This window comes from Lolium rigidum, chromosome 2 (genome assembly GCF_022539505.1).
Source record: "Lolium rigidum isolate FL_2022 chromosome 2, APGP_CSIRO_Lrig_0.1, whole genome shotgun sequence".
Lineage (NCBI taxonomy): Eukaryota > Viridiplantae > Streptophyta > Magnoliopsida > Poales > Poaceae > Lolium > Lolium rigidum.
Window position 1 is genome coordinate 82,405,189 of NC_061509.1, and position 11,518 is coordinate 82,416,706.

Below are 11,518 nucleotides of genomic sequence, written 5' to 3' on the forward strand. Positions count from 1 at the left end.
GAAGTGGACTCTGATTGACACGATATTAGAAGTAGATTCTGAATGCTTATTTCTGATTCAGGTTTCACCAGGATCATGCCAACAAAAACCATCCATCACTCTTCAGTTAGTGGCTGATTTTGCAAGTCCTGCTTGCACACCTACACAGTAGTAGATTAGTTTCTAAATCAAACACGAGGACTTGAGCTAGCACAAACAAGATACACCTATATATTGACAAGAAAGTAATGCAGTATACAACTCTTCTATTTACAAATCAAAACAACACACACCATAATTTGTTGGCCGCAAAATGTTCCTGGAGAACCAAAAATATTTTTTCTTGATTCAACATCCATTTCCTGGTAAATGAACACACACCATTCAGATTTTGTTAAGCAAACATGTATGCATCAGCAGAAAATGTACAAGTATAGACCTACCAATTTAGTGAAATGGATTTACGTTTACTGCATACAATCTACTAACTACTTACATTCCACAAAAAAACTACTTACATTCCACCCCCGCCAAAAAAAAACTACTTACGTTCCACAGGAAAGAAAGAAAGTTCTTTTTATTGGGAAAGAAAGAAAGAATTACTAGCACACATGCTTTTATCTACAACATGTGCATCCACGACCGGGTTCTCTCTATCTCATGAAGATATAAGCAGCGTGTGAGTGTGAGTCCAGCATCATCACTCTGAGAAGTCTCGCCCGTCTCTGAGGTGGGCCGATGCAGCTCAATCCTAATCAGGTGCACCAAAACATATTCAAGAGGGCCTAATCCTAATCCTAAGAGATTGCTTTTACAAGGCTATACATGTAGGATGAGAGAGACTGGTAGACCTTACGTACAGAAGGTTGTTGGGAGGCGTGTTGATGCGACACAAAATGGTCGCCGATAGCAGCACATCGTGGATGTCGCCGACGGCAGCAGCTCGGGGAGGTGGTCCAGGAGGTTGGAGGTGGCGCCGGAAGAATCTTGTGACCATCATCACGTCCTCCAGGCCTCCCCGCCGCAGCGAGCTTCTGATGTCCCCACTCCTCCCGCCGGGCGTGGCCGTCGCGCGGAGCCGGAGCATGAGCGTAGCCCACGTTGCTCGTCCCCATCGGCCACGGGTATCGGTAGAGGAGGATGAGATGATACCGGGTTGTTGGTTGGCGGCGCGAGGGCTCGCCGGAGACGACCGCGATCAGGCGGCGATAGGAAGGGGAATACGGAAAAAAATCCTATGAGACCGGGTCTAATACCCCAGCATGATAGACCCACCCCGATGGATGACACCTGGCGGTCTATTACCCAGCTAGTTAGATTGAAAAATCGGGATTAGCAGATGGAAACAAAGGCTGAAAAATCGGGATTGAAATTAATGGGGATTTACGTGCATGAAGATTCGGATAAGCCAGGTGTCATCCATCAGGGTGGGTCTATCATGCTGAGGTATTAGACCCGGTCTCATAGGATTTTTTTCCATGCAAAACCGGTGGTGTAATGGTTTGCGTTGTGTTTTGGGAAGAAGGATGTGAAGGTTCGGGTTACAGCATACCCAAAACACGCCCATGATTGATTGCGTGCCATAACTACTAACCCCACGGAAATTGTGCCGCCACAACTATAACCTATCAAAGGGTAGCGCCTCTGCGTTTGGTAATTTTTGGTGATTCCACGTCACCGATCCGTGGCATGGAGCCTCTGGGCCGTCGGTTGGCTTGGCTGTTGTATTTCTCCTCACAAATATAGACGTGCATTTGCTAAAAAAAAATAACAAATATAGACGTGAATGCCTTCTCTCATGAGTACCATTCATGCATGCACGTAGCTTTTCTAGGAACGCATATGCCATGCTATGGTTTCTTTTTCTTGCATAGAAAGCACACATCAACTCACGTGTATAATGGATAGTTACTAAACAAACATGGCACCATCTACGACTAAACATTGCGTCCTCGGCTAATGACACACTCAAATCCTCCTAGCTAACATAACTATGTACACCCCACGTCCCTGATGAGGCAACAACAACAACAACCGATCTTAAAAACTCGAGGGACATGACGAGGTGCCAACCACGACGCGGAATGCTATGCCCACAAGTGATTGTATTTACTAGGGCACGAGTGAGGAGTCGTGAGAGTTGTGAGGGGCCAAGAATGTTGTAGTTGCTTACAAGACAACATCCATATGAAGCGTGCACACACACGGAGAGAGATAAACTAGAAATGTAGCTTGAGCCTACGATGTCCCTCCTCACATTAACGCCAAGATAGAACAATAGCAATAGATTAGATATGACATTGCCGGCAGCATTAGGTGTTCAACATCCGTTATCAGCGAAGGAATACCTTCCTCTCCTCCATCGCCAAAGAGATTCCCTAGCCCCCCCCCCCCAAAGCCTAGATCGCAGGGCGCCATATTGTCGGTGGGTGGAGATGTTCACCATAGAAAATGAGAAACACATTCCAATAAACCACTCGGACATACACGCCAATGCTACATCTAGCTTCAACAAGGACACCCAGGAGAAGGGAAAGCTTAGGCGTAGCCGTAGAACTCGAAGATGCAGAGAAGCCCAGCAACAGCCTCGCCGCCAAAAAATTCACACCAAGCATGCCCCCATTCGCCGCTACACCGCCGGTGCAAAGACAGCGCCTCCAAGGAAGGAACGATGCCCATGGCGCCACCATCATCGAATCCAATTGGTTATTAGGATTTCACCCGAAAACGGGTGTAGGGGCTGGAGGATGGGACCTAAGTGGCGCCTCACTAGGCAAACGACACCCAAAAGGCATCGCCGATGTGGTCAGAATACGGATGATTTCTCCTTACCCCAACACGCCCCACCAGCTCCCTAAGCATGATTTGAACCGACACAAAGCCGGCATCCAAGATCGGCAGGGAGGGAGAAATCAGAGGAAGGGTGGAGATCTGAACTTGAGGATATGGGGTGAGTGGACGAATCCACCCACCTTTGAGCCACACTTTGTCCCTCCCGCGTCGCCCCAGCGTGGTGACTGGGGGGGAACCCTAGATCTCCCCGCCACCACCTCCTTCTCCCATCACCCTCCTCGCTGCAGGCAGAGGTCGCAGCGAGGATTTCTCCTCATTTGGCTCTGGTTGGTGGACGCGGGGACACACATTTGGGGGTAGGCGTGGCTTGCTCGTCGGGTGTCATGGCGCGACGATGCTTGGGCCTGCCCTGTAGCGGCGAGTCGACGGAAGGCGACTTGGTGGTGTCGTGCCTGAATAGTCGGTGGCGTCGACTAGGGCGGGCAGCACGGGCTGCGGTTGGCTTCTTCCGTGTTGACCGGTGGAGGGGGCACTGTGATGGTTGGTGGCTCAAACTTCCATCTGCGGACGTAGGCCCTGTAGCTTGGAGGCTGGTGGCGTTCATCGCTGATGGGTGCTAGGCGGGTTAGATTTGGGCCAGGCGGGCTTGAATCTGCAGGAGGCGGCACATCGTTGATCTCCATGCCGTGCTAGCTAAGGATGGACGATGATGGTAGCTTTAAGATGGTGGTACAGGGTGGTGGCAAGGGCCATGTGTGCGGTTGGGACGGTGCGGGGCTGCCGGTCGACGGTATCACACTCCGGTGGATATGTGCATGCATGAGCGGTGGAATACTCCCCCCTGTTGACCTTTACTTGGTTTGACATTTTTTTTTGTAAAAAAAATATATGCCTTAAACTTTTTGGGATGGAGGTAACTTGCGTTTTGTGCTTTTAAGTATTATTTTTCGATTTAGCTTGCGGTTTTGTAGTTGATTTCCTTATTTGAGCTCCTATATATTTTATTCCGTCCACAAATCAGTGGCATGTGGCGGGGCTGAAATTAATTAGCTGAGGAACCGAGGCGACACAGGCCAATACATGCGGTTGTATAGTGGCAAGGGGCTGCGCGTATTTTCCGGCCGCGTGCGCGCCGTAACTTTCAGTGACGAATCAGCAGTCAGCGCGAATTAATCGAGTGTAGTACTCCGTACTAGGAGTAGATGTGAAAGAGCAACATTGAGTGTGTTTTAATCGATCGACCCGGTAGCTAGCTTAGCTCCTCTCTTTTGGTTCGTCACGTAGGCAGGCAGCAGCTAGCAAGACAGCGTGCACGATGGTAGCGCGAGAACTCTCACCACACCTTCTGCGTCAGAGACCGCCAGGGAGAGGAAGGAAGTAGTACTAGTCTATTACCGGTACAAAAAAAAACGAAACAAGCTGCAGGTGTCTCGCTGACAAGATTCTCGCCGAGGACGACGCGTCGCTGGTTGCCACACGCAACACTGAAGCGGCTCACCACCGCACGCCCTTCTTCACGGTTCCACCACATCGATCACTGCTTCCATAGACGCGATTAACGCCGCCATTACAACCAATCGCGCGATCCTCCTTCTGATCCCCTTTTCCATGGCCCCCGCCTTAATCCTCAATTCCTCATCGCGCCGCCGGCGCAGTCGAACCCTCCATCCTCCAGCCAACAATGGGCGGATCGACTGAGGATTCCACGAGGCCAGTCACTGCCAACTCAATGCCCCTCACCACCGGCGAGGAGCTGCTCCCGAACAAGCTGCGTCTGTCCTGCTTCCACGACACCGGCGCCGAGGCGGAGGCATCCATCCTCGCCGACCTGGGGCGGCCGATGTGCATGGACATAATGCACCTGTACGAGGAGGCGCTCGGCAGGCTCCCCGTCGCCGACATGCCGGAGCTCTCGGCCTGCGTTGTCCGCGGCGGCCACTGCATCGGCCTCCTCGACCCGGTGTCCAACATCATCCTCAACGCCCTCAATCTCCTGTGCCGCCGCAGGTGCACCGGCGCTACCACCGGCGGCAAGAAGAACAGGGGCAAGGGGAAGGAGCGACCTTGCGACGCAGCGCCTTCATGTCTTCTCATAGCTTTGCAGTCCAACACGGGCCTCGTCGCCTTCATGCGGACCTACTTCCGGTACCTGTCCGAGGGGCAGGCCAGGCGCTACCTCCGCCTGGCCGGCGCCGACCTCACCGTCGCCGTGCAGCTCGGCGAGCACCAGCAGTTCACTCCACACGCCACCACCGGCGCCCCCGACCTCCGCAGCGGCAGGACCCAGTTCGCCCTCAAGGTCGCCGCGACCAGAGCGGAGCACCCCGTGCCCGACGACCTGGCGCTGCTCGCGAGGCTGCTCGTCCCCTTGAATAAAGACCACCCCGCGCCCCTCGCCGCCGTGCTGGAGAAGGGCCGGCCTCTCAGCGTCGGCGACGTCAACGGCATCCTGGATTTCTTCCGGCTGCAGCACTGCGCGGCCTCCCCTGCCGTCCAGGTCACCTTCCTCCGCAGCCCTCAGCCAGCGGACACGGAGATCAGGAGCTTGTTATTTGGAGCAGAAGCAGCTGCCCACTTCTTCTGTCCCGTCGGCGAGAACCACGTCGCCGACGTCGTCATCTCGCGCCGTGATGATGCACCTGTATCTAGCATCTGTGACTTGCGTACTCCGGACGAGCTGAAACACAAGTTATCTGCCTGTCTGGATGCCGCCGCCGCCACCATTGCCAAGTGCAAGTGCAGTCCTCCACCACCACCATTGGCAATTGGAAGAAGTGATCTTCCTACTACCGCACCTTCCACCGCTGCACGCGAGTGTGATCACACAAGGTATCTGAAGGCATGCCTCGCCGACACAATCCATGCTCTCTACATCAAGGCTCTATCGCTGCTGCCGCACAAGGCGCTCCACAGGCACCTACGCGGCATCCTGGTTGCAGGGCATTGCTATGGCCCCATGGACCCTGCGTCCAACATAATTCTCAATGCCATCTGGTACGACACCGTATTCCCTCAGCCGGAGATAGATGCTGGGTTTGAGCCGGACATCCTCGACAGCGAATCTATGCTTCGCGTGGAGGTCCGCGCCCTCGAAAGCCTTGTTGCCTTGGTCACCACAGCCACTGGCTTTTCACAACACATGGCCATCGAATACCTCTGCTACAAGCAATGCGACCTATCTGTGGTGTTACATATGGCAACAGAGGAGGTGCGCTATAAGTCTTTTGTTTCTGCAGGCCAAGCTGGAAAACACCCCAAGCATTTGGAGCTTGCATCAGTTCTCATGTCCATGGCCCATAATGCCCTAAAAGACACCCTGCTGACCGAAAAAGCAATGAGAAAAGGCTATATCATTTCTGATGCAGTTCTGGAGCAAGTGTACAAAATAATGGAAGATCAAAGCTCATCCATTTCACCATCACTTGATCATCCTAGCCTATGCCCACCAGCCTGGAAGATGCTAGCATCTAGGAAGGATGAATTCGTCAAGAAGCAGAAGTTCCTTGGTCGAGTCTTGGGAGAATTGCTTCTTGACTACTCGAATCAGCATCCTTGGGTAATTATATAATTCAGCTCTTGATAGCTTGCTGTAGTAGCTTGGACAAAGGCTTTTGTTAGGGGAGGGGTGGGGGACTTTCTTGAACTGTTTCTTCCAAGAATGTATGCCATCTTAATTAAGCTTGCACGCAAAATATTCTTACAAAATTTTGCTTGACTTGCTGCTTGTTTGAATATATATTACATCTCAATTAAAGTGTGGACAAAGTATATTCTTAGAAAAGTTTCGTTGAGCTTCTTCTTCATCTGAATTAATCTTGGACAAAAGGTAGGTAAAGCTTTGAATTGCTAGTTATAGGAATATATTTTATCCCTATTAGTCTAGTTTTACAAGTCCTTGTTCTTTGAATTGCATTTTTTGTTTGTAAGAAAAAAGAGCTTATTTGGATCACAAGCCATCTGTTATTTGGATAGAATCTACAACTTACAACCTAACTCTGTCTTACTTAGCTTAAAATGATTGTTGTAGGAACCTGTTCCGAGGCTAGATGTGATATGTGGTGTGAAGAAAGACTACAGCAGGCATTCAAAGTTCTACCATGTCAATTTCTTGGTGTACTATGATGATGTTTCTTCAGCCAGTGTGCTCTTTTTTGCTGAAGTATGGGTGTCGAGCTTTCAGGCCAAACTTAGCACATCTGTGAATCTGGTTAATGGACCATGTATTAGATATGGTCGCCAAGTTGAATCTAATGTGCTGTTCACCAAGGTTTATAGTATATCTAGAAAGGAATCAGAAACTTCATTTTGTTGTCCACTACCTCATTACAGTCCGGATCGCCCATACCTTGGTAAGTGTATTTCTATCTTCTGAACTTCCTGGAATCTAACTTTGGATTGATTTATTTTAATGTATCGATTATAACAGACTTGAGATCATTTCTAGGGATGCCTCATGCATATCTTAATATCCTTTTATTCACATGCAGGACGTTGCACTTCTTGTGAGCCTATTTCATGCAGAATTGTGCATCCACCATCTGGGAATCATACCGGGGCAAACTGCAGTCAACTTGGAGAACTCTTTCAATATTTGAATTTTCGTGATTATAAGCCTTCTGCTGCGGATAGCATAACGGAGTCAGATTTTGTATACTTTGATTCTCATAGGGACACCAAGTTTGCAGAAGGTCTCAATGACAGAAGCTCTTTGGCGAAGAAGAAGGCGCTGATCATCCGCTGATCCTAATTAGGTGGAGGAATAGTTGTTTGCACTGTGCCAAAGGTAGACTCATTAATTTAATCAACCGTATTGGTGGAGAGGTACTAGGGTTCTTTGGACTACAATTCTAGGATTAATAGTGTTACCATGGCTAGTTACAACGTACTTCAAGAAGTACTTTTTATTTTAAGTTAAGTTTCTTCCATCTCCTTCGTTGAAAATATATGCTTTTTCATTGAAAGAAAACTCTATCACTCCTTAAAATGGCTCTAATGCAAACTCTTCAGCTCCTTGCATATTATTGCAGAATTACATGGCAGATTTATATGTATGATTTTCAGTACATCTGTAATATATCTCATGCACTAACTCCCTCTGATCCTTGAACTAAAACCACGAAACCTATTATGGATCGGAGGGAGTAGCTATTTGTTATCTGTTCTCCAAGAAGATCCTTAATGCATATAGAACTTATCTCTGATTGTCTGCAACTCTCTAAGTGCATCTCCAATTTGAATGCGTTCACTTGGTGTCTCCTTTGAGCAAGAAATACCAATCTGCGAGAATGGATGTGATGTGACTAATTCTCATGTCTTTGATGTTGTGATAGTCCCCAAAAGTTTCTTTGCCGTTATTTTCTGCTTTTAATAGGTCTTGGTCAATGACATTAGCTGCTTGGTCTGGCAGTGCCATTTGTACGTGCTTATGAAGGCTAAGCATTTCTCCAAATTCAGAGCTTGTTGGATTTTTTCCAGTGAACATCTCGAGCAGCAGTATACCATAGCTGTAGACGTCACCATATATTGAAGCTTCGTTGCCAATTCCATACTCTAAATTTGACAAATATAATTTACTTAATAAGCATCCTTAGATGGAGATAAACTGTAAAAGTCACATGCAGCGACTATGCATTATATGAGAATAGTCGAGTAGAGCAATACAAACCTGGAGCAACATAACCAATTGTTCCTCTTATTGCATTCCGACTAGTTGACTTGTCTAACTTGTCACTATGCTCTTCTTGTAGGAACCTTGCAAGCCCGAAATCGCCAACATGAGCAACCATGTCATCGTCGAGGATAATATTGCTTGGTTTGAGGTCACGAGTGAACAATTGGAAATGGCTTGTGGTGATGTAAATAGTCGAGTGCAGAGGCCACATCCATGGCAATTTGGAGTCTTTTGATGAGATCTAGCACCTTAGGTTCATTATCTTCCTCAAGACGCTTGTATAACCACTGATCTAGATTACCATTTGGCGTAGAAACTCAAAGACAAGAGCCTTGAAGTCGCCACCTCGGGAGTCAATGCTTGGAGCACACTGTTATAACCTTCACAAGGTTCCGATGGCGAATACATCTCAAAGCCTCACATTCCGCGTCAAAACTCCGCGATGCACCCGACTTGTTGCGGGTTGAGTACCTTCACCGCAACCACAACTTGTTGGCCGAGAAATTTCCATTCTTCCCTTGTATACCGCACCAAAGCTGCCTACCCCAATGAGGTTCTCCGATGTGAAACCATCGGTTGCCCCAGCCAATTCAGCATAAGAAACTGCTGGTGTGTTCCTTATTGGAGAAAGAGATCTCGTGGCTTTGCTCTTCTTAGCTTACTCCTTTTCCATAACATGAACAATGTGAATAGTATGACCAACGAATTGCAACTCCTGCTTGTGATAATCATGACAAGCTTTGAAGATATTTTCCTTTTAGTGAAGTCGGAGCACATTTTCAAATTCAATTGAGGGATCCCACCACACAAAGCACTCGTTTCCCGTGACCGAGGTTGCGATTGCATTGAGAAATATCCCATCTTCCGGAACTTCGCCTTCAAAATCATTGAAAGAAAGATTCGGAGTAGCGAGACCTTTCATACTGCCGAGGAACCCGGGGACGCGGCCGGATAAATTATTTTGAGAAAGATCAAGCACTAAGAGGCCCCGTAATCTGTCCTATTGATGGTGGAATTGTCCCCTCAAGGACGTTCACGGACATATTGAGATACTTGCAATGCTTGGCAGTCTCCTATACTTGGTAGGAATCTTCCCTGAAATCATATTATCGGAGATATCGAGCTCACCTAGATTCACGAGATTCCACACTTACGAAGGCAAAGTCCCGGACAATGAGTTATGCGCAAGGTGCATGGCACTCGACAAGGTTGAGATGAAGAAAAGTTCCTTAGGTACTTGGACCGGAGAGATTGTTGTAAGAAAGATCCGAGTTCTTCCAAAGGACAGATTCTTTGAGAGAAGAAGGTATGGCTCCACCGAGCGCATTAATATCGAGGAAAAGAGTTGTAAGTTTTGTAAGATTTCCAATAGCTGCTGGGATGGGTCCCGACAAGCTGTTGTTCCACAAAGATAACCGATTCAACTTCTCCGACTTACCGAGAGATCGTTGGAATAGTGCCCTGGAGAAGATTACACTCCATGTCAAGTTCATCCATGTTGATGTAGTTCCCTATCGTTCCAGGTATTGTTCCCGCTATACTTGTTGTATGCAATGGCAAGATACGTCATCTCCGTCGACAAATTACCGATTGATTTCGGCAGCACGCCTTGGAGCCTGTTGTTGCTAACATCCAACAATATCATATCGCTGCGAGTTGGTGAGAGTGGTCGGGAAGGCCCATTCGGCATCGTTGGCTGCTTCAAGCTGATTCCCGCGAAGTTCACCACGGACGGCATCTCTGGCGAGCTCCCAGGCACCGGGGATTGTTCTCGACAGGAAGTTATTTACCGTCCGAACCATCCGGAGCATGGAGGCATTGCACAAGGACGGCGGGATCACGCCATGGAACTGATTATCAGATACGAGGAACATCTGCAGATTCGTCATTGTGTCGCCCAGATCAAGCGGAAATCCCCCGGTCAGGTTGTTGCTCTGTACGTTGAGCATTTCAAGAGAGGAGAGGTTGAATAATGAAAGTGGCAGGGGGCCTTCAAGCTGATTGTTGTCCAGATAAAGCTCGGTGAGGCCGTGGAGGTTCCCGATGGCATCTGGAACCGGTCCGACGAGCTTGTTCTCCGCAAAGGAGACGATGCTAAGCGACCGGAGATTTCCTATGGATTCCGGGATGCGCCCTGCAAAGCCATTGCTCTGGAGGTCCAAGGATGTTAGCGAGGAGAGGTTCCCTAGCCAAGAAGGGATGGTTCCTCCGAGGCTGTTCTGTTCCAGATGAAGCGTGGTGAGAGATGACAGGTGCTGCAACGAGGATGGTATGCTCCCGGCCAGCCTGTTCGAGTCGGCGGTGAGAGCTGTCAACGCCGACAGGTTCCCGAGCGAGGCTGGGATGGAGCCTGACAACTGGTTGGAGCCGAGGCCCAGGCCGACGAGGTTACCAAGCCTGCCGATCTGCCAGGGGATCTCTCCCGTCAGGTTGTTGAACTCTAGGACGAGCAGTTTCAGGCTGGCAAGGCTGCCGACGTCGGAGGGGATGCTTCCGGTGAGCCTGTTCTGGCCGAGGTCGAGCACCTCGAGGAACCGGAGCGAGCGGAGCAGCTCCCCTGGAATGGGGCCGTGCAGCTTGTTGGTGTTGAGCAGGAGGTACCTGAGCTGCCTGCACCCGGAGAGCGGCGGCGGGAGGGGTCCCTGGATGGAGTTGCTGCTGAGGTTCAGGTGCCGGAGGTCGCGGAGGCGGCCGAGCTCCGGCGGCAGCGCGCCGTGGAGCCGGTTGCCGGGGAGGTGGAGCCGCGTGAGGCACGTGAGGTTTGCCAGCGCGGGGCTCAGCGTGCCGAGGAGGCCGAGCCCCGGGAGGTCCAGCGCGACGACGCGGCCAAGGCGGCGCCCCCTCGTGCCGCACGACACGCCGCGCCATTGGCACGGCGGTGGCGCGGACGAGATGTTGGTGCTCGTCCAGGACGCCAGGGCCCGTGACGGGTCGCCCCTGATGAGCGACCTGAAGGACAGCAGCGCGTTGCGGTCCGCCGTGGTGGCAGCAGCAGCAGCCTCGGGAGCGCCGTGCACGGCGTAGCCGGCGACGGAAAATGCGAGGAAGACGGCGACGACGAGCAGGAGTGGCGCT

General features: G+C 50.2%; 1 protein-coding gene and 1 pseudogene across 1 annotated transcript; one reads left to right on the forward strand and one right to left on the reverse strand.

Annotated features, from left to right (window-relative positions):
* Window positions 1–6,080: 6,080 nt before the first annotated feature.
* LOC124686812 lies at window positions 6,081–8,592 on the forward strand. Its single transcript, XM_047220704.1, has 4 exons — window positions 6,081–6,328; window positions 6,800–7,121; window positions 7,260–7,555; window positions 8,520–8,592. The coding sequence occupies exons 1-3, from the start codon at window positions 6,107–6,109 to the stop codon at window positions 7,511–7,513; spliced, it is 798 nt and encodes a 265-aa protein (XP_047076660.1). The 5' UTR covers window positions 6,081–6,106; the 3' UTR covers window positions 7,514–7,555; window positions 8,520–8,592.
* LOC124689920 overlaps window positions 7,948–11,518 on the reverse strand; it is a 26,121-nt pseudogene continuing 22,550 nt past the window's right edge.

What these genes read in the sequence shown, in the direction of transcription:
- LOC124686812 (XM_047220704.1), top strand. Translation starts at nt 6,107, where the DNA reads ATGAGAAAAGGCTATATCATTTCTGATGCAGTTCTGGAGCAAGTGTAC. An exon ending in ACTCGAATCAGCATCCTTGG is followed by an intron (nt 6,329 to 6,799) that starts GTAATTATATAA and finishes TGATTGTTGTAG; the next exon opens with GAACCTGTTCCGAGGCTAGA. An exon ending in TCCGGATCGCCCATACCTTG is followed by an intron (nt 7,122 to 7,259) that starts GTAAGTGTATTT and finishes ATTCACATGCAG; the next exon opens with GACGTTGCACTTCTTGTGAG.